At 40.3% G+C, this 24,995-nt stretch overlaps 1 protein-coding gene across 1 annotated transcript in view; it reads left to right on the forward strand.

Annotated features, from left to right (window-relative positions):
- RBKS (ribokinase) overlaps positions 1–24,995 on the forward strand; it is a 72,468-nt gene that overhangs the window by 45,323 nt on the left and 2,150 nt on the right. The window contains exon 7 of the mRNA XM_012572211.5: positions 4,583–4,771. Within this exon, the coding sequence (XP_012427665.5) occupies positions 4,583–4,771 (189 nt within the window). The remainder of the gene's footprint in view (positions 1–4,582; positions 4,772–24,995) is intronic.

Consider the following 24,995-nt stretch of genomic DNA (forward strand, 5'->3'; position numbering starts at 1 on the left):
TTTAATTTGAAACAACTGGAACTAGCTTGGCTTGTGGCCTGACCTTGCAATTTCTTTTACACTAAATCTGCTGTACTACTTCTTGGGGACTGTTCACATGTGTTAGAATTAATGAGATTGAGTTCTTGTTTTGTCATTCTCAAAAGAAATCTTCTAAGGTACAGGCCAAGTTTGTAGCCAACTGACTTACTGTGTTTAAATATTTGAAATTAAAAGTATTTTAAATTATCATATGTAGTTTTAGATGCATTAGCCTTAAAACTGGGACAGTTTCACTGTTAATATTTATTATTTCTCTCCAGTAGTACCTGGGAACATTTGCTAAGTTGTTATTGTGCTACGTGCACAAAACCCTGTCCAAATGATAGACTGCTCCCCAAGGAATTAATACTTGTTATTTCACCAGTTTATATTTGCTGAAGATCAGAGGATTGTGGAATTTAGGAACAGACCTCTGGACGTTCAACTAGTCCAACACCCTGGTGAAGCCTATCCAGTTTAGGATGGATTGCTCAGGGCTTTGTCCAGTCAAGTTCTGAATCTCCTGAGGCTGGAGCCTGCGTGACCTCTGGGCACGTGTTCCACTGCTTCATCACCCTTGTGGTGAAAAAACTTGTCCTAATATTGGAATTTCCCGTGATCTAGTTTATGCTTGTTGTCTCTAGCCCTACCCCTGTGCACCTTCAAGAAGACTCTGGCTTCATCTTCTCTATACCCACCTACTAAATTGCCCTAGACAGCAATTTGATTTTCCCCTTAGCCAGGAGTTCTTAAGGTTGAACAAGCCTGCTTCTCCCAGCCCCCTCTTGTGTGTGCTGGTCTCTGGTCCTCTGACCATCTTGTTGGCCTTCCACTGCAGTGTGCTGTGGTAGGTCAGTGTCTTACTTGTGCCAGAGTTCCCCAAACTTCATACGATGCTGCAGATTTGGTTTTGAAAATGCCAAGCAGAGGATCCAGAACATCTCCCTGGAAGTGGCTGCCCCAAATGCACCACAGCTAGGAGCAACTGGCAAATGCTCCTGTGCTGGGAACATTCTCAGTTGTAGCCAGTGTAAATTATTGTTGCTGTTGAAAGAAGTTAATTGTTTTGAGTCAACTTTTGTGGGTAATGTGGGACTCAGGGTGGTGTTAATTTTAACACATATCTGCCTTGCAATCATAGTTTGCTTCCAGGCCACACAAATGGCTGTTCTGGCTCATGAGAGTGGGCCATGTGGCAAGGAAAAAGCAGGGCCACTTCCTTTTATGTAGCACTTCTGGTTTGTGTCAGCTTACCATGACTAGACTCCACAGTCTAAAGAGAGATGGAGACTTAACTAAGATTAGTAAAGACTGTGGCCAAGAACCTTCGTATCTATGAAATTAAAAGCTTTAGTTAAATTTTTCTGCCAGTCTTGCAAACAACATTTTGAAAATAGCATGTAGATTAATTATATAATATCCATCATAGGTTTATTCTGACAGCAGTTGTGTGGAATGTCGTCTTGCTTTAATAACTCCATTTACTGAGTAGTTTTACGAGACTAGCTGCAGAAAAATAAAATTCTTCATTTGCTGCTCTTTTGTACAGTATGATGGCAAATGTCCACATTGGGCTTTTAGTATTGTTATTTAATTTTTTCTTTACATAACCATTAGTTATTTCCCTCAATTGTACCAGAGTTTGTTTTTTAAATAAGATTCTACTGAAGGGAGGAACTTAAAAACTCACCACAGTATTCAACATCAGTTGACATTTACTGCAATTTCTAATCATTGGCACAGAATCTGTCTGGCTTCTGCTGCTTTTATGGTTCTTCCAGCTTGTTCCAGTGTTTTTTAGTTGTACCATCCTGTTGTAGATGAGTTAGATGATAGTGATTTGAAGCAGCCAAAGATCTACTTTTATACAGACGCTTTCTGTTCAAAATAATTTTGTTTATTGGTATAAGCAGTGTCAAGATGAAAATAAAGATTTCTACAAATACCTGTCCCAAAACAATTCTTTCACTACTCAAACAAAAAATCCTGTTGATATGGGACATGGGAAGCACAAAGAGGAGTATTGTCATAATGCTAAGCATACAGGTTGTGCATTTCATTAGGAAGAATATTATATTTTAATACTTAATTTACCTTGCTCATGAGCTTACAGAAGTATAAATATCAGGTAAATAAACCAATATTAGATTTACTGTTACTCTACCAAAACCAAATCCACTTTCCTTCTGGAGACTTTGCAGCAGAGGTAGAATTTGGAATTATTGCCCCTCTAAAGTACTCTGAAAATTCAGTTTGTCTGTTTCATTCAAGGATTTGTGTTAAATTCTTTTTATTCTTGTAGCATAGGGCACCAGGTGTTCTGAATACAGGAATACATAGTTCCTGCTCCAGAGATATTAAAACTCGTGAAGAGACTTGGACTCTTTAGACACTCGAATAGAGTGTACATATACATTTTAATATTATATGTCATCTATCTGTAGTTCCTCCAAAACCATTATTAGTGAATTGGTTTCCTGGAAACCTTGTAAGAAGATACATTCAAAAGGTTTTATAAGATGCTTTTTGAAAAAAAATTTTCTTGCTTGAAAAAACTTTTCTAACCTTTTAAAGACTGAAATATGTTTAATATGCTTGAATAGTTTATACTGCAAGAGGAGTTTGAGCAGCACGGTGGCATGCCAAAGAGAAAATTGGACAGATTTAGTTGCCTTCTTATAATTGAGATCTTACTATATTCTTGTCTGGGATCAATGTGGTTAAAATAGTAATATTAAATTGCGTGTACGTGTTGACCACGCCTTGCCCCAGCAGTGCACAAGTTTAACAACCGAGTCCTGCCACACCAGCCTCTGCCTCATAGTGATCAGGTCAACAGTGCTTGAAATAATTTGTGCATGTCTAAGTAGGGACTGCAGGACTTAGTCACGTATGTTTAAAAATTGAAGCGATTAAGTGCCCTGTGAGTGATCCTATGAGCGCTGGGGAGTGTGTTGGCATGATGTGGCCCTGCAGAGCCCAAGGGCGCTGCTCCCGCCTGGTCAGGCTGAGACTCAGGAAATGTCAGCGGGAGCAGCGGGCGCTGACTCACGGCTGGGGCGGTTTGGTTCGCCCCAAGCTGCCTGGAGTAGTTCCTGTCCCTGGGACAGTAGTTCCTGTGCCCCCCTTTACTACAGGCATGGTCTGTGCTCCGAGAAGCACTTGTAGTTTAGTGGCAGTAGTAGTAGTTTAGTTTGTTACACCAAGAACTGCGAGCGCTGAATTCAACATTCAGTCATGCACAGGAAGGTAGTTTGAAATATTTCAACAGATGTTTCCCAAGAAGCTGAGCTGCCCATGCAGCAAAGGGCAGGAGAGTAGCTGTTGAATAGGTTCCAAAGAAAGTTTTCCACTGAAAATAAGCCCTCGGAGTGTGGAAGTTGTGCTCTGCTGTGAAGCAGTTATCTGAAAATGCTTCAGATTGCATTCTTCAAGATCCAGCAGCGACCTTGTAATGCGGGCTACAGTAATGCTCCCTTTCTCAGGCAAGCAGGACAAAATTTAGTGAAGACAGCAAAATGTAATATGTCTATTTACTTACAGTTGAAAGCATACAGTATTATTAAGGAGAACTTCCTAGTAGACTGATTCAGAGAAAATACAATTTCTCTTCCTTTTCTTCCTGTTTCATTCTTGTTCTTTTCCCTTCCAAAAAGAAGAGAAAAAGCACATTATACTTGACAATACAATGCCGTCAAGAAAATGTGTGAAGTGATGAAAATGTTGTTTGATTCTGAAGTCTTCATTGCAAATTTTGGTGAAGTTTTGGTCTTAGTTGGTGGAACTAGAAGACATGAATTTCAGGATACAGCTGGGAGAAGTTTACTTAAGCTCACCATCAGTTAGAAGAAGAGTTTAACAGAGCAGCACAGTTGACAGAGGCACATGGACATGGCTGTAACACAAATATATAATAATTTTTTAATCGGCCTTTGTCCAAAGAGGGCTTCAGATAAATTTTAGGTATTCTCAAAATATATATACCAAAATATATATACCAAAATTATATACCAAAAATATATATTAAACTGAACAGAGTGTTCAAAGTTGAGCAATTTTTTTTCCTGGGAGCAATTTTCCCTTGTCCCTCTAGCTAGCTGAGAATTTTAAAAAGTGTTTAAAAAGTTCCTCACTTAGTGATAAATATCCCTTAAGAATCTTGATTAAGTTGACTTGCAGCATTTTTTCACATTAAACCACAAAATGCTTTGCCGAGACTGTGTCACTGTGTCCATTTCACAGATAAAAAAACTGAGGCATGTGGGAGAAATGTGATTTTACTAAGGGTTGTATACCAGGTAAGTTATAGAAGCTGGAACAGAACCTACACCTTCTGTGTCTCTCTGCCTAGGCTGCTCTCTGTTACTCTGCTGTTCCTGAAGTACACACTGATTTCAAGCAAGGAGCAAGACACAGCTGAATATCAGCGTGGGAAGTGGTTTCATGATCATCCTACAATACACATTTTTAAAAGATACTAAATCCTGTTTTCAAATGCAACAGTTGTCCAAAAATGAATGCTGTCAGATTATGATTTTCATTTGCGTGGGTTGTTTTCCAGGCAGAAATTTTAACGGGCATCCCAGTTGGCAACCTTGAAGATGCTGAAAAGGTGGGACGCATGCTGTTAGAAAGAGGGTGTAAGCTCGTAATTGTTACTCTTGGAGCAGAAGGCTGCATGATGATATCAGGAGACGAACCCATTCCAAAGCACGTTCCTGCTGGGAAGGTCAGGGCTGTGGACACTACGGTACGTTTTTGTGGTTTAACTGTCTTGCTTTGGAAAAGACTGCTTAAGCAGTAGGGGAAAGCAGTGAGTAATCAGCCAAATCTTTGGGCACTAGCACAAAGGCTAATTTATAATGTGAAATTGGTATCTTGCTTCCAGTGTCTCATGTATTAAATGTCAATTCACCTGAGTTTTATAGTTGTATTGTAGATGAGCTAGAACTATTATACATACTAAAGGTGTCCTCATGTTCTTCCTTTACTGAAGTACCTGTCTCTGACTGTAGTATGTGATGCCACTGGACTGAGCTGCAGTCCTGTTTTTCACCCTTGCCCTTTAATTTAATTCATCTTGTCTAGAACTCAGACACTGTGAGAGAATGGAGATACTACTCACAGTCTGAAACTTAATGTTTGATTCTTCTGACAAAACATGAATTACTTACAAATCTAGAATAAGGTGATTAAAGACATAATTTTTACAGAATAAAGTGAAAAAACCAAAAGTTCTTGCTGTTTCATGATGGCCGTTTTATGATGCTAGGTAAGGGATACTTGGTCAGGCACATTTTAATCTTTGACATTAGGATACTTCTTTACTTCCTGCTCAGAACTAAGTGCAGAAGACATGCTCTGGGAAACCACAAAATACAATACCCCCAGCAAAAGAGAAAAACAGGACAGGCAATAGTTAAGATATCATTGCTGTGAAAACCTTACCACATTGCACATATGGGGCTATTTTGTGTTCCTAGTATTATCTGACATAAATCCAAAATAATTCCAGTGGAGTTACTGAGAGCAGAGCAGGTCACATTATATGTACTAACTATACATTTAAATGCCTGTTTAATAACGTCATATTACATATGTTCTGTTACAATAGTTCACTAAAATCCTGGAGATTTTACCATCTGGTACGTTCCATATCTGAATTGCATTAATAACAAGTAGTTCTTGTAGCATGTTTTTTATCCATGGACCTCATACTGATTCACAAAGAAGAAAGGCAACTGCTTAAAGGATGAGGAAACAGAGGCAGAGAGAGCTGAAATTACCTAGGTCAGTAACATGCAGTAGCAGAGCTAAGAGTAAAGTCACTTCATCTCAATCAGAAGATCACTTACAGGTTTGGACTGTGATATGCTGATACCGTGGAAAGCGTTGTTTCCTTGGTCAATATAATCTTTTTCTGCATAACTCTGAAATAGAGATACTTTTGTTTTATTTTCCTCTTTTGCCGCTTTGTCATTTAGAAGTTTGACCTTGGGTTTGTACTGGTAAGATTCTTGGTTCATGCATAAGGTTCTTGGTAGGACACTACAGATGCCAAGTTGCCTGTGCCTGCTGTTAGCCCAGAATTAGAAGTGCCAAGGAAGTGAAAGGCAGAGCTCCCAAAGCTGTGCAGAAGCAGGATTTATTAGCTTGGGAGCAACACCTTGTGCACCTGGCAGTACAGCTTCTTGCTCTGAGTTGGTAAATCCACTGCTGCTATCAAAGCTTACTGCTAGAGCTTCTTCTCTAGCACACAGAAGGGATGTTGAATAAATACGTGTGATCTGCTTCTTCAAAAGAAGAAAATTGCTTCCAGATCAGCTATTGTTTGATATCTTAAAGATAAAGATTTGCTGATCTTGGAATAAAACAGCAATACTGAAACCACACACTGTGGATGAAAAATGCTTTTTATCTTGCCTGGCAGTTCGGAGCTTCATATCTGAATGAATGTAATGCGCCTCTTTTTTTAAAAAATCGTTTTATTTTAAATAAAAACAGTTTCTTTTAATTTACTAAATCCTTGCCCTGCCTCCTTGTGGCCAACAGGTTATTGGCTTCCACATAGCAGAGGATTTTCACAGTTAATTTTGTTAATCTACTTAAATACCAGTGGGTTGTTTTCAGTAAAACAGCTGTGCTTGGTTTATTCTTGCAGCTTGAATGAAAAAATATGTGTTGGCCTTCTATTATAAAAGTCTTACAGTGCTTAGCCTGATTATCACTTTGCCTGAAAGCAAGTGGTTTTAAAGCAACCCTTACAAATACTAAGCAAAATAATGGCATCCTCAACTAACCTGGATTGCTCACTTATTTTAATAAGCATTAAACATTGTAGTAGGACATGTTACTTTCTTCAAGGCATGTCCACAGTAGATCCTTCCCCAGGGGAAGGATCAGACTTGTAAGGTGGCTTACCAAGTAGCCACCTACTCACAGGGTATTCAGAGTTGTTCATGTGTATGCTCTTAGCCTGATGTTTGATACTAAAAAAACTGCTCTGACTTCAGCATCTGGAGAGACTGGGCACAATCACACTGGGTTATGTGCATGTATCTTATTGTTACTTTTTAGATCTAGAGAAAGTAAAGTTACTCCCAGACAAAGAGTTAAACGACACGTGTACCCTGTCACAGAATTTGCAAAAGGCTAGAGAGTCCTTATTAAAAACCAGATTTTGCCATTTAGATACAAAATTAGCTTCAAAGATACAAAATTAGCTTCAAAGTCCCCTTTGACTGTAGAAATTTTCCATGACTGCCCAGAGTCCTCTCTGCAGCACTGCAACTTCAGTACTGACCCCTGGTAATTTCTTTTGTCCACGGCAATTTTAGGAATTTTTGAACAAGAAAATACTTGGGTAGGTACAGCCACAGAGATTAAGAATTTGAGTTCTTGTCCCAGTTTGTGTGCTCCCCATTATCTGTGTTCACAGGTTCATCAGGTACACTAAGGGCTGATAGGCTGTAGAGCCTGGCTCTTCCTCCCTACCTTTGAGGTGGTTAATCTAAGTGTTTATTGGCAGAACACTGGGAAAAGTTGGCTCCATCTCCCACTCTGTGGTGGAACATGAATGTTCAAGATTGAAAATCTGGCGTTTTTCACCCACACTAAATCAATACTATAAAGAGGGGAAAAAAGGCTTGTTGATTCTTTTTTTTAGCACTAATTATCTTAGTGTGGGCTTTAGTAATGTATGCAATGCTTCTCATGACTGTTAACAGAGCTCTCTATACACAGTCCAAAACATGTAGAGCACGAATAGTTGTTCAGAGGGAAGTTTTGCAAGACATGGTATTGTAAAGCTGAAACATCTGTTTCTCCTGTTAGAGCTAAATAGTGCAATAAGCCTTTGTTAAGAAAATGAATTTTCCCTTCATTTTACTAGTTCCTGCTATCTACTTTCTGTATGCAAATCTTGAATAAAAAGAAAAATAAGTGAATTATTGAAAAATCATCCTCAAACTTTCTCTATGACAGAAATATCTGATTAAGCCCACCAGCTATATCAATTTGTATTTGAAACAGTTGATGTACATGAGACATTTGACACATTATAAAGTACTAATATAGGTATACATTATATGCTATTTTCATTACTTTAAATAGTTGCTTTTAAATTTACTTGACTATACTAAGTTAAATATATGCATTTACTTTATTTTTGGAAGAAGCTATTTCCATTCTAGGTGAAAGTAGTACATGAAGCTACATTAAAATAGCTGTGAAGGATAATTATGTAATTCCATTTATATGACACTTCTTCTGTTGGTAGCAGAAGGTTTCACAAACCATTCACAAATCTGATAAACATTTCATAGAAAATAATAATATCATATACACACATTTTGCAGTTGTGTGTGCGAGAAGCAGTTGGCCTGCTGCTGAAGCAGGAGCACAGCTGAGGTGGAGCACAGCAGCTGCTCCCAAACAGCTGTGGGACATGACCAAACTCCATCGTGTCAGAGCTGTACTTGAGGTGAAGGGGATGATCTGTGTGATGAACCACATGATGATCTTGGATTTTGACATCTGCTGCTGCAGTAGCCCTGAACAAGCCATCGTGGCAGAAACAGACGTGGTCCATTGAGATAGAAGGCCACAACATCATCCATACTGGAGAATGAAGCTCTGCTCTTTTTGCCCCTTCACCCTTGCTCTCCCACTCTGCTTCTGACAATCATGCAAAGTGTAATTTACAGCACTATTTACATCTATTTACATTTACTAATTATATTCCATTGAAACTGCCAAGGAAAATTTGTCAGAAGAATGTAATTACTCAAAGCTGGAATATGGCCAGCAGTGAGATTAGCTCCCTTCCATTTTGAAAAAAAGCACTGTGGGATAGTATGGAGCTGAGCACTTCAAGTGACATCTGGGAACCAAGTCTAGTCCTTGAGGTACTGCCAGAGGCCTGCTGGAGGATTAGTATGTGCAGTGGATTTAGAGGGGCATTCAGGCTGTCTGGAGCTCCAGGTTACTCAGGATCTGGGCTTCAGAGCTGTGGGAATCCAGGGCTTCCCTCTGGCTGCCCTGGCAGGTCTGGGACCCTGGCAGGGGTCAGGAACCCCCCTGTACAGAGCCCCGAGAGACACTGTCTGTGATCTCTGTCCATGGAGAGGAGTTTTCAATCTTACAGGATGAATTACAAGCTCTGAGTGTTTGATATGAGTAATAATTGTGTGGCACGGGTGCAAAAGTAAAATTTTAAGTTTCTAGATTAGGGGTTCAGAGGGGACAAGATGGAGGAAATTGGGTGTGTCTTGTTCTTTTCCTCCTTCTTCATGCCCTCCATGTTTCACTGTAGTGTTGGCATTTTTCTGTTGGTTTAGGCTGGGGACACATTGTTCAACGTAGGTGACAGATATTGGCACATTATTGTAAATCCAGCACAGGTAGTTTCTGGTATTTAATGTTTGTAACATCCCACTGAGGGCAGAGCCCCACACGCTGCCCTGCAGGACAGAGCTGTGGCAGGGCAGCAGAACATGTTAGAGATAAACAGAATAAACAACCTTGAAACCTGCACAGACGAATTATGGCTTCTGCTTTGGCAGCGGGGCAGAAAGACAGAGACTTTCTGCAATCTCGGAATCACCAATACCCACAGATTCCGACACAGAGCCATGCCAGGCCTCCTCTGGAGGTGGGGTCAGTGGCTATGGCAGGCTGGAACGTGTCTGCTGGCTCTGGGGTTTGCTCTGTGGTTGCTCCTTGCAGTTGGAGCTGGGCTGTCCTGTCTAGGTCCATGACTCGAATCGCAGAGCTGGCACTGGCAGAATCTCTCCTGTGCAGCGGTGTTAGTGAAAATGGGGGCACTCTAAGTAAGCTGGGGCTGTGTCTCTGTTGGCCCCCCATTTCTAGGTCACAGCACAAAGATCACTTTGGGGAGGAGGTGATCTAGAGTTAGTTTTTAGAACCTCCAGTTTGTACCAGAACCCAACTCGGATCAAGATGACGAACATATGCTTGCACCGGTTAGGGTGACTTTCTAATTTTTTGTCTCATCTGGTCTTCTAAATGCATAGTATATTTGCTCTATTTAAGACCTCTTCATCAGTTGACCTCTAGGTTTACACATACCACTGTTGTGTGCAAAAAGTCCTGCATTAGCACACTCACAGACAGGAGATCAGGCATCTGCATCTCTGGCTTAGGCATAGTTGTATTTTCTTGAAAGGCAAATGGATGTACTTGGGCACACAATATTTAAATGAAAATTTGGAATCACTTTTCACAACAGTGCCCCTAGTAATCACAGCAAGTCAATGGTCCCTCTTTTAAATGTCATGGAGGACCTAGAATGTTTAACTTTGCAGTTTTTCTAAGCACAACCATTACATTTACCATGCAATTTATTATATTACCAGCATTTTCCCTGTCTGGTTGTGCTTTTTGGATACAGAGATTGCACAACCTGCTAAGAAATGCTTACAGGTTGAGGGGCCATGCTTGTAAACATGAAAATCATTTAGGAGAAATGATAAAATTCAACTTTTAATCTACTCTGCCTGAAATGTGACATAAGGATATGATTTATTCTATTTAGTCCTTTTCTGTTCAATATTCTCAGAGATATGATACATACTATTTGTCATAATTGAAAATGTTAGCATTATTTTTTCATGTCAGTTCTGCAAAAGAAAGGCTCATTGCTACAATATGAATTCTCATCAGATGTTTTGTGTTCAAATCCTGTTGTTTCCCTCAGATTTCTTAATACAATTTATTAGATCTGTCTCTTCTATTAGGAGAGAGAATGATGAAAGCTGTCTTTAAACAGTAGATTGCTCCCTAGGCAGCTTTGTATTGAACTCTGAAGATGTTACACAACCTTTATTTTAATAAAGCCCCATATAAGTGTATAGCTGTATAATTTTAGATATGTCACAGTATTCAGGCCTGTGCAGCAATTGTGGTCTAAAGAAGGGAGTGTGGTTTAGCAATTTTAACAAAGGACTGATTAAGAGTTCCAGGGCTCTGCAAAAGACTTGCTGTAAATCCTTGGAAGAGTTACATGTTTTCTTTGTATCCCAATTTATCTGTCCATAAATTGGAGCTGCTATTAATGTGTTGCATATAAGCATGAGAAGTCTGTTAGAGATCAGAACAGAACCTGGGAGGCCTTTTCCCAGGCTTTTCATATAACCTCAGGCCACTTGTGCTTCTTTGGGGGCATTGCAAACTCATTGAAGTGCTTCTGCTTGAAGTGGAGAGGTCATGTCTGTAAAAATATGGTTTACACTAAAATTCTCTGACTTAGCTGTATCTTCTGGTTTGGAGGAAGCCTGAGCCAGAGGAGTGAAGTGGACACTGAAATAGAGCCTTAGAATATAAATAAATCCAAAACAGTCCTCCTAATAACAGCAATTCTTTGTCTCCTGACTTTGTGGCCTAACGTCTGAGGCTCAAGGGGATATAAATACAACACTCTGTGCAATGACTAATTACTCAAAATTCTGTGCATCAGCAGAAGTGGGACTTGTGGTTGACTCTAATATTATCAAATGCCTTTGCTATTTAATAATCTTGTAGCCGTACATTATTTAGCATGTCGTTTGCACAAAGAACAGTGATTTTATTTCAGTTATCTCTCAACAAAGTAAAAATGCAGCTGGTAGTAAATGAAGCATTTGGCAGACAATGTGTCTGATGTACAGTTCTCTAACTTGCTAAGAAAAGAAAAATGTTGACTGTTTAACCATTTCCTACCCAAGGATGTTGCAAGGAGTAAATCTTTATGGTTTTCTATTTTCTTTTTTCCTTAACCCTAGAAAGTATCATTTTTCTTTTTCTTTTTCTTTTTCTTTTTCTTTTTCTTTTTCTTTTTCTTTTTCTTTTTCTTTTTCTTTTTCTTTTTCTTTTTCTTTTTCTTTTTCTTTTTCTTTTTCTTTTTCTTTTTCTTTTTCTTTTTCTTTTCTTTTTTTTTCTTTTTCTTTTTCTCTTTCTCTTTCTCTTTCTCTTTCTCTTTCTCTTTTTCTTTTTCTTTTTCTTTTTCTTTTTCTTTTTCTTTTTCTTTTTCTTTTTCTTTTTCTTTTTCTTTTTCTTTTTCTTTTTCTTTTTCTTTTTCTTTTTCTTTTTCTTTTTCTTTTTTTCTCTTTCTCTTTCTCTTTCTCTTTTTCTTTTTCTTTTCCTTTTCCTTTTCCTTTTCCTTTTCCTTTTCCTTTTCCTTTTCCTTTTCCTTTTCCTTTTCCTTTTCCTTTTCCTTTTCCTTTTCCTTTTCCTTCTTATTTTTTGTTTTGTTTTTTTTTTCTCTCATCTTCCCTTTCATGTTCAAGGAAAGAGATGTTACTACTGAGCACAAATCTTATTTATCAGTGGAGTTTATTCAGGCACAGAGTAATTATGCTCAGAGCTCCCATTAACATCCCACAAAACGACAGCATAATAGCTTCCTTTCTTTAACATGCAACCCAAATAGGTTAATAAATAAGTTTTGTTCCAGTCATTGCCCACTTTCTCACTTAACCTTCTGCATTCCCTTTTTTACAAATATGGAATCCATTGAATTTTGAAACAGAAAAACCATGAGGAATGAGTTAATCTGCCGGGCACTCCCATCAGTGATCAGCACTCTAAGTCTAAATAAAGCTGCATTTATTATATTCTGAAGTTCAGCTGAACTGTGAAAGGGCACATGACTGAAATGACTGCATGTGAGTTGACTCACAGTTAAGTCTAGATGGGACTTGCTTAGTTCCTCATGAGTTTCTGCTTCTGATTGAGGCCTTCTGAAGACACTTCAGTTTGTTAAGGCTTGGTCAGTGGCCTAAGGGTATTCAGGTACCCAGTGACAAGAGGGATTGCAAGAGTGGCATCCCTCTGCATTGGCAGTCAACCAAGAAAATGTGGAGCAAGTTGGGTGCACCCTCTATCCCCTTAGGGAGCAGAAAGCTATATTATCCCCCTTGTACAAAGTGGAAAAGTGGAACAAAAATGTTAACGACTGGGTGCACTGAAGCACAGGCTAAAAATGTTCTGCTCCAAGTTATATAGGGAGTTGGAGTGATGCAGCCAAAAATGAAGCACAGGCATATATTGTCCCATGCTGCTCTCTTAACTTCTGGACAACATTGTCGTGGAAGGAAACACTGTTTATCTGCCTAGTAACTGTCTATTTTAATCTGTAAGAACAAACAATGTAAACAAAATGAGCAAACAGAAGCAGGCTTGTACAGAACAATTTGCAGTCTTGTTTTCCAGTGGAAGATTCCATGGACCACCCAGGCTTTGCTCTAGTCCTTTTCTCAACCACGGAGCATCTAATTAAATCCCTTTCCATTCCTGACTGTAGGCTCTAAGAGAGCCTACAGTCCTGTACAGTTTCTTTCCAGATGGAAATGCATAATTTAACAGAGATACAGCTGACAGGGAGAAGTGGGCCCAAAGCAGTATTAGCATTTGCCACAAATTGCATTAAATTACAAGGGGTACTTAATGAAGACATATTATCAAAAGAAGATTAAAGCAAATATTTCATTTTTAAGCCCCTTCTAAGATTGTAGTGTGCCAGGCAACAAAAAACTCAGTAAAATTACTTTAGTGATAGCAAGAGTTGTTTGGTTTTGCTACACATGATCAGTAACAAATCATGGCATTGTGTCCCAATGTGTCCTACAGCTTTATTCCATACACACATATACAAAAAGTTGCTAAGCACCTTACATTATTTACAACATAAGGAAAGTACAATTCAGAATGTTGTTCTGTAGATAGGGAACAAAACATGCAGACACTGGCTCTTCAGTGGCAAGTGAACCTCTTTCCCTGGTTTGACCATGACTTGTTCTCTATGCTCATCTTAAAAAAAATTGGACTGGAGGAAAATTTTTGTCAGGCTATCAACTGTCTCATTTTTAGAACTGGACATCATTGTAAATATCCACATAAAGGAAAAATTACATAGCAATGCAGAGTTTCTTTGCATTGGATGCTTCTTGAAGAGGCTGTAGGGAGTTTATGAAAATATGCTATGAGAGCAGGTGCTTTGGCTCCACTACTGGCATACTGAGAAACATTCCAGTTTGGAAATTAACCCAGTTGATTATTATTATAGGCATAAAAAGGTAGGGATGCTGGCAGCATATGTGTAGCAACTTGAGTGTTTTGTCTGTGGGCCAGAACGCGGGAATTATACCACATCCAACATCTACACCTGAGAGTACATTTGGATGAGGTCTAGAGAGACTAAGTTCAGAAATATCTTTGTGCCATCTCACTTCTGGGATGCTTTAGTAAATGAAACAATGGTATAATTTATGCAAGTTGAGAGAAGAGTAGGAAATTACTTTTATTGCTTCTCTTGGGCTAACCATGGAATGCAGCACAAGTCAAAATCATCACAGCAAAACATGCTACATCCCTTTTTTGATTTGCTCTCCTCCTCTTGACTTTATGATGAGTGCAGCTCAGGGTCTCCTCCAAGAAGATGCTCAGTTCTGGTATGTATCTCACCCTGTGTTAGAGCAGATCCTGGGCATGCACACGAGGAGTGCCAGTTGTAATGGTAGATAGCACTCTGGGATATCTGAGTTGCAGAAAGGATGAAGAGAAAGGAAGACCAACTGTGTGCAGTCATCCTTTCTAATGCAATTCCTGCAGTTAAAAATAGCTAGTGGAAGCTGGCACTTCTGGCACATCCAGAGCGTCACCTTCCCAAGTATCTTTTTCTGGCCTGAGCTGTAGGAAGTTGCAAATGCAATCCGCTGTGTAATAGTGCAGCATATTCTTGGCCAAACCCCTCATCATTTTTTTCCTCTTCCTGGTTAGCTAACAAATGTTATATGCCTCCTTTTCTTCTTTAAATCTGTTCTCTGCAGAACCAAGTATCATCCAGGCTATTGTGGAACATAACTTACTCTTCTCAGTTTTTCACATCGGTTCTGGCTGAGGTGAGAGGGAAGGCAAACCTGGCTCTGGAACCCCTTGCCAGCCTAGTTGCCCAGAAATGCCAATTGCAGTAATGATGATATTGAACAATATCAGATTTCATTATTTCCTCCAACAGAGTTTTCAATGCCAAGTAATTTTCATCACTACAGAAACCAGAAAGGTTTGAGTTAGATTGGTGATATTGCATAATTGGGTTTTCAAAAGAACAAGAACAGAGAAATGAGAATAGTTGGGAAATCAGGCTTCTTGCTTTTGCAAATTATAACAGCAGAAAATGCCAGAAGTTGTGTTTCTTATCAAGAATGAATGAGTTAATCTTTAGTAGCCTGTCCAATAGACAGAATATATTTTACAACTTTCATTAGAGAAATTGAAGCAAACTAAAACCCTAAGTTTTTATGATTTATAGCAGTAACCTATAGGAATGTCTTTAATAGCAAGTTTACAGTTGAGTGCACTGATTTTGCCACTTTTCTCAGGGCTTTTTTTTTGTGTCTGTGTGTTTAGAGGAAGACATACAGACATAAACTCAGCTATTGTAGAGAAAGTAATCTGTAGAAAATCAGATTCCCAAATTCTAGCTGCAATGTTTGTCAGCTGCCCAAATGTCTGTAAGGAGCAGTTGTTTTATTCATTTCAAAGCACAAAGAGATACAGAAATACAGGGAAAAGGTGAGGAAATTCTCTGGAAGCTTGTGCCTCATTGCTGATATCTGTGATTTTGTTATGAAATCATTAAGCAGGCAGTGTGTTGCTTGGAAAGATCTATTTTACATGGAATTTAATAGAGAATGCCTTTGTGTCAGAAGCAGTGCCTTGGTGGTCAGCCACTGCTGAAGACCATAAATGAGGAGTGGGAGCCCTTTTTTCTGCACTCCTGCCCCACAGGTTAAGGACAAGAGAATGACTGGGTAGCAGAAAACAATACTGTTGAGCAGAACAGCAGTTCTGGCTTGTAAGTCACATCTAACTGAAATTCAAGAGAGAAGATACAGCTTGAGTAGTCATCGAAACGATTACACAAACTCCGTTGGAAAAAGAATGCAGGGAGCTGGCAAGGAGACAAAGCTGGGGAGAGCTCAGACAAAAAAACCTCCTGAAGTTTGGTGGTTTTTTTCCCTTCCAGGATGTGTAGTTCAGAGGTAGGCAGAAACAGTGGCCAGCCAACAAAGGCTAGATGCTGTGGTTTTGAAAGAGGCACTCGAGCATATGGAGCTTTCGTGCAAAAAAAAGAATGTTTTTTTGATCAATTCCAGGCGAGATGGCAGTTGTGTCATTCCAAGCGCTTCTCATCAGATTAGCTGGGATCACTAAGAGTCCTTTGGCATTTTCAGTCTGAGAGAAAAAAAACACATGTGGCTAGTAAAATTGTCCAGCACAGATATTCACTTCTTCTTACTTAACTGTTAGATTATGGGGTCCTGAAGCCATGTCAGCCTCATATGTGATATTGGGTGACACAGTTTGTGACAAATTGGCCAGTTGTCTCCTGGCTGGGAAGGGAAACCCACTCCCAGAATTTCTAGTGTAGTATCAAAATACTGTGATGTATTTTGGGCAGAGCTTTGGCTGTAGTTTCATTTCATCATTAAATGATATTTGTGAATTAACACATAAGCGTGAGCTTTGTTGGGACGAAAACACAATTTGGCACAAGTGTGACATGAATAATGAAAGGAGTGAAGTACTGCTCAAGGAAATGAGATAAGTGAAGCTTTTGATTAGAGTAGGAGAGTTGAGGCTGCATGTTGTTGAGGCTTGATAAACCAGTTTGAGAAGTACAAATCAACTTTCTGAGGAGCTGCTATATTTAGCACCAGGCTTCAACCACGACTCTTGATTCTGTACAAGTTCAAATTTTGGGAAAGGTGGATACAGCATGTGCAACTGAAAGTCCGTCTTCTGTCTATTAGAGGTGATGCCTGCGTGCTTCCCTGTTGTTGACACATTGTGGTTTATAACTTTGCAAGAGTGCCACTGGAGCGTTTTGTGTTCAGATGAAGTGTAATGAGAATTTTCCAGTACTGCATTTTTTATGTCATATGTTTTTTTATATGGTCTGCAGGGGGCAAAAAAAATGTGTGGAGGGTTTCTTCTGCTGTTTCTGAGTTTCTGTGTGAGGTATGAACTTCCAGATCAAATGAAAGGAGGTCATAGAGCAAAGCACAAGTGTGGAACCAGGGAAGAAGCAGATAATGAAGGCAAAAGTGAACTCAGTCTTAAACAGACAATTTACACTGAAGTGTATCCCAAATTGAAGAATTCCATGCCAAAATATCCGTTGCCCTGGTAGTGTAGGAATCAGAGTAGTGGTGAATTGTTTGGTTGACAGGAATCTCACAGGTTCAGGAACATGGATCCGTTGTTTTCAGAATGGTATATGGAGTTCCTGGTTCTGTGCTCTTGCTCCATTGTGCAAGAAAGAAATAAATTTGTCACTTCTCATAAATGCTATCAGGAGTTCAAAGGAGTTTATATGAGCATCATCACACTGAATTGTTTCAATGATTCAGAAAACAGAGTGCTCCCTGTGGGTGAATGCTTTGTTGGCTTTCTGGGGTTAGACTAACAGTCTACTACACAGAATAACTTTGTTCCCCAGTGCTGAGCAGCATACTGGAATATTATTGTCCAGGAGAATGTAGCTCTCCTGCAATCGTTCCCAGACTTCAGACTTCTCAGTGTTCACTAAAAGAAAGCCATCACCTCACAGATACCTTGCAGTATTTATCTTGTAAACAGTGAGGTGGGAGCTCCTCTGTTCTGATTCTGATTAAGAGTCCAGCAGAGCTGTGGAGGTCCACTTAATTATTTTGCATATCTCAGTTTTAGGATTCCCAAGCTGTGCCTCACTTTCAAGGGATGGGTAGTTCTTGTAACTCCTGTTAGCCCATTAAAGATCTGGAGCTTTGGATTCAGCCCACAGATGTCTCAAAGTGGGTGTTCTTAACATCCTTGATCTTAAGTTGGGTTCATTTCCCATCATGTGAAATGAGAGCACTATTATCTGCCTTCAAAGTTGATGCTGTATATGGGCTTTGAAATGTAAAGCAGATACTTTCATCTGTGCTTTTTAGATGACATACAAATTAAAAATTGCAGAGTTGTGAATGTTGTATGTTTTATTTCCAACATTCACCACAAACCAAACATTTCAGGGGAATTCATGCATCTGTAATGCTTGTCACTGATCTTTTTAGAAACACTGCATAACTTAAGGTAGTAGGATGTTTCAGAAAGGAAAGAAATTGCTTGCAGGAGGCCTCGTATTGAGATTAATCTCTCAGGAATGCAGGGGGTTAACGGTCAGGCTGATTAATCACTGTTAATGACCCATCAGGAAATCTGTCAGGAAGTGGGTGAAAATTCCTGATGGCTGATGTGAAGCATTGTGTGGTATGCTTTGGTTTTGATGTTTCCCAACTGATAGTCTACACTGGGTGTGGTTTACTTACCTTTTAAGTTCTCAGGACATGCGAAGGACCAGATGATATGATGGCCTTGCTCAACTTGAGTAAGTGAGCAAGAAACTTTCTCTGTTCAACGCTGTGCAAGTACATCACAACATAAATGCAAGAAACTCGGGGATTGCTCCTTCCCACAGCTTCCCAGAACAGAGTTTGGTAAGGATGCAGAAAGGAAGTGTGATCATTCCCTCATTCCTCCAGACCAAGCCACAGGGTACAGGAGGGGGAAGAGTGGAACAGGCAGCTTTCCCTGTGTGAACAAGGAGCCAGAGTATTAAGATTTGGATACACAACTGAGTTAATGAATTGCTTGGTGTTGACTGAGGGTGAGGTTTCACAGTTGGCTCAAGCTGATCCAAGATCATGCTGAAAGGAGTGTTTCTAACCTCTTTCTCGTTTGCTGTGGACCAGCTATCATGTGGTAATACAGCAACTTGCTGATCTGGGTGGAAACTATTGTTTCTTGCTCAGAAAAGCCAGCCCCGTCGTCAGAAGGATCAGAGAACTGATCTGCCTCACTGCTTGGCCACACAAGTGCTAAATCTGATGTAGGGGAGGGCGTGGGAACATGAGACAAGGCTAAAAACATGAGTGGGGACTGAGCCTTTCAGCAGTAGCATAACCATGGATTGGTTTAAGCCTATTATGAAACTGCAGTCTGAATCACTGGAATTAAGAGTGCACTGTCAACCTACAGGGAATGCAAATTAAAATGTGTTAGCTTACACCTCCTGCCGTTGTTAAACACTGGCTGAGCTCAGCCATTCTGCACATGGCTGGGAGGAAGGAGCTACGGTGGGGCAGCATCTTAACAGTTCCCCATGACTTTGCCTGAAGTGTGCAAACCACATCAGACAGCACTGGAGGGTCTTGTAGGGAAGGCAGAGGGGAAGAAGAAAGGAAGAGACAAGCACCACTTCCATGATTCTCTCTATATATTTTCCTTCGGCTTAGGGTAACATCTGCTCTTTCTTTGTGACAAGACTGCAGAAACACTCAGTTACCAGAGGACAGATTAAGCACAGTGATAGATTTGGGGATCCAGACCCTAAAGTTCTGGGGTACAGTGTGCTTTTCCTAGTTCTTCTCCTTTATTTTAAACACAAGTAGCTTTGCAGTGCTGTCTAGTCTAAATTAGACCTACCAAGGCAAGCCCTGCTATTTGATTCAAGTTCATTTCGTTCTTTTTGCTAAATTTGGTAGTTCCCAGTTAAGGCCTTCCTACCCCTTTGTTCTGGCTCAAAATTCCATGCAAAGGTACAGGAATAACTGTGTTAGTGGGAAATTCCTTCGCCATTTTCAAATATTTCATGTTTTAGGGGATTGTAGCAATAAGTATCCTCCTTTAAGCACAGCTGTGCAGACCCACTCCAGCATCTACAGGATGCCCTACAAAGACAGCAATGTTTCCACACAGGATTAGCAACCCCAGAAACTGTGGGAGTAATCATCCTTGTTAGGCCTTGATTTAAGGAAAAAGTTTGAAGATAGTCAAATTAGTTTAATTTCAGGAGAGTTTCAAGATAGTTGAGTTAGTTTAATTTAAAGATTATCTTGATTTAAACTGCCAAAATATCTTTTCAGTGAAACCTGAGGATATGTGTGGGGAAAAAATATTAACCTCCCAGAAAATAATTTTTAAAAGTATTCCACAGGCAAATAAATGCAGAATTAAAAAAAAATTAAAACCAGTCAGGAACATTTCCAGAAATAAATCATTCTCCATCACACAGAGGATAAACATGGTTTCTTTCAGGAAGAAGGAAATCATAAAAATCCAAAAGCTGCATAACTGATCCAGCCACTGTGAGAGGGGTTTTCATAGCAAGGTTTTGGTATTAGGGGACTATAAGGATGGCTTCTCTGAAAAGCTTCTGGAAGTTTCCCCCATGTAAAATAGAGCCAATGCTCCAAGAGGGACCCACCACTGGCCAAGGATGAGCCCTTCAGTGGTGGTGGTCGTGCCTCTGGGATAATGTAGTTTTAGGAAAGGGTAAAAATAATGCTGTGCAACAGCAGCTGGAGAGATGGAGAGAAGATGTGACAGAAGCAATTGTGCACATTCCAAGGTCAGGGCAGAAGGTGGGGGAGGAGGTGCTCCAAGCTCAGGAGCTGAGATTCCCCTGCAGCTCATGGAGGTCCATGGGGATGCAGAGATCCACCTGCAGCCTGTGGAGACCCACGTGGGAGCAGGTGAATGCCCAAAGGAGGCTGTGACCCATGGGAAGCCCGTGCTGGAGCAGGGTCCTGGCAGGACTTGTGGAGAGAGGAGTCCATGCTATAACAGATTTGCTGACAGAACTTGTGACCCCATGAGGGACCCAGACTGGAGCAGCCTGTTCCTGAAGGACTGAACCATGTGGAAGGGACCCACTCTGAGGCAGTTCATGAAGAGCTGTAGCCTGTGGGAAGGACTCATGTTCCATGGAGAATTCCATGGAGGACTGTCTCTTTTGGCAGGGACCCCATGTAGGAGCCGGGGAAGAGTGTGAGGAGTCTTCTGCCTGAGGAGGAAGGAGCAGCAGAGAAAACATGTGGTGAAATAACCACAATCCCCATCCTCTGTCATCCTGCACTGCTGTGTGAGGAGGAGGTAGAGAAAATGGAAGTGAAATTAAACTTGGGAAGAATAGAAGATGGGGGGAGGTGTTTAAAGATTTGCTTTTATTTTTCATTATTCTACTCCATTCTGATTGGTAATAAGTTAATTTCCCTAAGTCAGGTCTGTTTTGCCTGTGATGTTGATTGCTGCCTGCCCTTATTCCAATCCACAAGCCTTTTGTTTTATTTTCTATCCCTTGTTCAACTGAACAGAGCAGCAGAACTGTGGCAGAGTAGCTTTGGTGGGCACCTGATATCCATCCAGGGCCACCCCATCACACATTGTCATCAAAGGATATTTCATTCCCTGAGCATTTCAGCTGAAATTATCCCATAGATGAGACACAGACCCAAATGGCACAAGACTGTCTAAATATATTCAAAGACTGTAAATGTTTCTCCAGTTCCACTGGTAACCTTTCATCGAGGCACAGCCCAGGGATTCTTGTAGGGAGACATAGGCTTTTCCCACTTGTGAGCAATGGATAGTGAGTGCCTTTGCTGACAGCTATTTTTGTGTTACATAGGGCTAATTTGCAGTTTGGGTACAGAGTAGGCAGAGGTACAGCAAGGAATGTTGAGCAGATGTGACAGAGTGATAACATCCTTAGCATAATCCAGCATCACACAGTTGTGGAGCGCTATAAATACAGCAGGAATTCTCCAATGCCCAGTTCCTTTGACAGAGTTGGACATCTCTGCATTGCCATGGATGTAGGCTGAACTAAATCAGCATAATCCTCAGGCTTTGTTTATTTGTGCACTTTTGTGAATGCTCCTTGGAGGCTGTAAGCATCATTGTAAACAATGTTATTGGTTCTATATCACGAGGCAGTTTTGGACAGTTTTTGGATTGATGTTTTGATTTATTCACTACATGAAGAATTCATCATTACAGGCAAAACATTTCTCTTGTACTGCTGTACAACATCCTTTTCAGGCATTTCTCTGGGCTTTGGTAACATGCTCTTAAAATGTATTTAATGAAATGAAACCATGTTAATAGCCAGACTGCACAAGAACTGTAACTTCTTAAAAATCACCCGAGAAAAGTTTTCTGAGATTCACTAACAACATCAAGTTTCAGGACCCAGAACCCTGTCATGTTCTTCCATAGCTGCTGTTGCTCTTGCCCAGGAGGACAGGCTGAGAGGGCAAAGGCTGAGCAAAAGATTGCCCTGGAACAAGGCAGTGCAACTGCTGCCTCTCTGTGAACTGCAGCTTTTGGCCTCTCGGCCTCCAATTTTTTTTAGTGAGCAAGTAATCTTATTGTATAAGTGAAATGCATCCTAATAGTCTGTGCATGATGGCTTGGAAAAGGCTTTACATGCTGGAAAGGCTGTTGAACAATATAGTTTCCACTTACAAAGCACTTTCTTTAAAAAGCTGCTCAGGGCAGCTTCATATAAAAATAGTTATACTAAAGTTGTGAACCAGCTTCTGACAAATCAGGACTAACAAAAGCTAAGGTATAAATAGAAGTGTTTTCATGGGTTTTCTCTTCTCTAGAGGCACAGAATCTCAATCAGTGCTGGATTGTAAGAAACAAAAATGCCCTTTTCCAGACACACAGGAAAACAAGGACTTTACAGACTAGTGGCACAGAATATAAATAGGTTTTCAAAACTGCTTCAAAACCATAAAAATTAGTCAAAACCATGACATTTGTATTTAAGAATGAGCCACAGCATATCGGGCAATTTAAAAATACAGCTCTTTATTTTATTTCAAACAAACTAGCATCTCCTGCTTTACAGAAAGGTTAAATACATTCTACTTTCATAATTATGGAATGAATTGTCTCCAGGCACTCAAGGATATGAGGATTATCTCAATGTCTGCAGTGCATTAGAATACCCGGAAGACAAATGCTGAAGAATGTGAAATATTACATTCTCTGTATTTATAGTTTGTCAGTGGGCCTTACTGGTCATTTTCAAATTAATTTATTTTTGGGAAGTAGGTTAGAATTATTTTTCTTAGAGCAGTTTTGAAACAGTTAAATGCAAATCTACAATTTGCTATTCCAGTGTTTGTGTAATCATGATTTTACTCTGAGCCTGTTCCTTCTAGTGCTCTGTGCAAACCTTTTCTGAATCTACCAAACCCAATGTAGTTTAATCTACAATACCAAAGAAGGAAGGCTTGTTTCTGTAAGCCAAAAATAGTTCTTACTGCAGTTACCCTTGCAGTTGAACCAGTTGTGCTATTGCTCTTTTAGTCATGTTTGACCAGTCACGTCTGCACAGACCAGAGGCAAGGCTGAGCAGGGTATCTACATAATCAGCCTGATGCATGATGCTGTTCTCAGTGCAGCAGCTCCTCTATTGAAAACACCTCCCTCACAAAACATTCACTTACCACCAACTGAATTTATGATACCCTTTGGGTCTGTGATAACTGGGCTTTGCAGATACTGACTGCTTCAGCCTATGCATGGGAAGTGAGGATTTCAGAAAAAGTTTACTGGCATCAAATCATTCTGTATATTCTCCAATCACCCTGTAGTCTTTCCCCTTGTAAAAAAAAAAAAAAAAAAAAAAAAAAAAGCTAGGGGGGCTTTTTCTATTCTGGATGGGAGTCTGCTGTTCTCTCCCTTTTCTGCTTTCAGAGCCATTTATCATTATTCAGCCACGCTAAAAGGGAGATCCCCAGCCATCTCACAGTCTCAGAGCATCACCCATGAGCAGAGAGCCACAGTAACATTGCAGGGAGAACTTACACTCCATCTCACTGGCACACAGACCTGAGTGACACGTGGTTAGTCTTTTTTTGTTCCTGTAGCCAACAGTGCAGCAATTATTAAAGAAAAAAAACCAGAAAGTCAGTATTCTGCTCCATGCTGCTGCCAGGTAACAGTTTATGCCAATTGACACAAGATATTCTGAGTATTACTCATTAAAATATTTGGCTACTTCTATTTCCCAGTGATCACTGTAAAAAATGTTCTTCCTGCTACAGCTACAGCAGAACAGATCTGCATGCTGAAATCCTACTCCAGTCTGTAACAACAGCATCAAAATAGCTTTAATAATTAATCATGCAGTGATTAGATTACAACCTCTGAGTTGGGGTAAAGATTTTTGTATTATCATCAGACAAAAGACACTGGCAATGCTTAACTAGCAGCCACCTGCTCCTGCTCCACCTGCCATTGTGGGAACACTCAGGAAACCAGAAGGGAGACAAAGGCCCAACAGAAATTGATAAAAACCTTCACCTGCCCCTGGTATGTTCAGGAATACAGAGCTGTTGAAACAGGTGCTGCTACAGCTGCAAGCAGGGATACTGCTTTGCTTATTAACTTATCATTTTCCAGGCCATGCTCTCCATTGTATCCTCGGAGAAGACAGCATTCAAACTCCAGGCCAAGCAAGAGTTAAGCTGGGAGTTTTCTGGCTGGGAACACCAGTGCAAACAGCCACGGTGGCAGGGCTGGGCAAGGAGAGGCCAGGCCTGGGGTAGGGCCCCTGTCCTGTGCTCACCCCTCTTAAGGTCCCTTGCAGTGCCCACACTGCTCTGCCCTGGCAGCTGCTTGCAACATTAGAAACAAATTTCTGCGGAAGTGGCATTGTTTTGCCAGAATGATATTATATGCAGCTAATCTCAGGGCAAGTAAAAGTATAAGACTGAGAAACACTAGTATTCAACATTGGAATATTACTTCCTAGTCATAACTTCCATTAGAAATTTTGCTGAGCTGTTTTGACAGTTTTTGCAGACCCTTTGCTCTTGTCACATGACTTTTGGGCCTATTTATTACAGCTACAAAGGCAAAATCCCTCAGGGGAAGTAGTCCATGTGCTGGATCTGGAATGAAATAAGATAATACCAGTGTGTCTGGTTTAATGCCTTCACTGGTATAAAAGTATGATTAAAGAAAAGGGACCTTAGGATCAGTTTTATGGTACCAACAAGAACTGGTATCAGTCTAGCCTTAGAAATCAAGACAGTTTTAGAGGAGGAGAGAGAAAGAACACTGTGGACTGAAATGAGTAAATCAAGTGA

This window comes from Taeniopygia guttata, chromosome 3 (genome assembly GCF_048771995.1).
Source record: "Taeniopygia guttata chromosome 3, bTaeGut7.mat, whole genome shotgun sequence".
In the NCBI taxonomy this organism is placed as follows: domain Eukaryota; kingdom Metazoa; phylum Chordata; class Aves; order Passeriformes; family Estrildidae; genus Taeniopygia; species Taeniopygia guttata.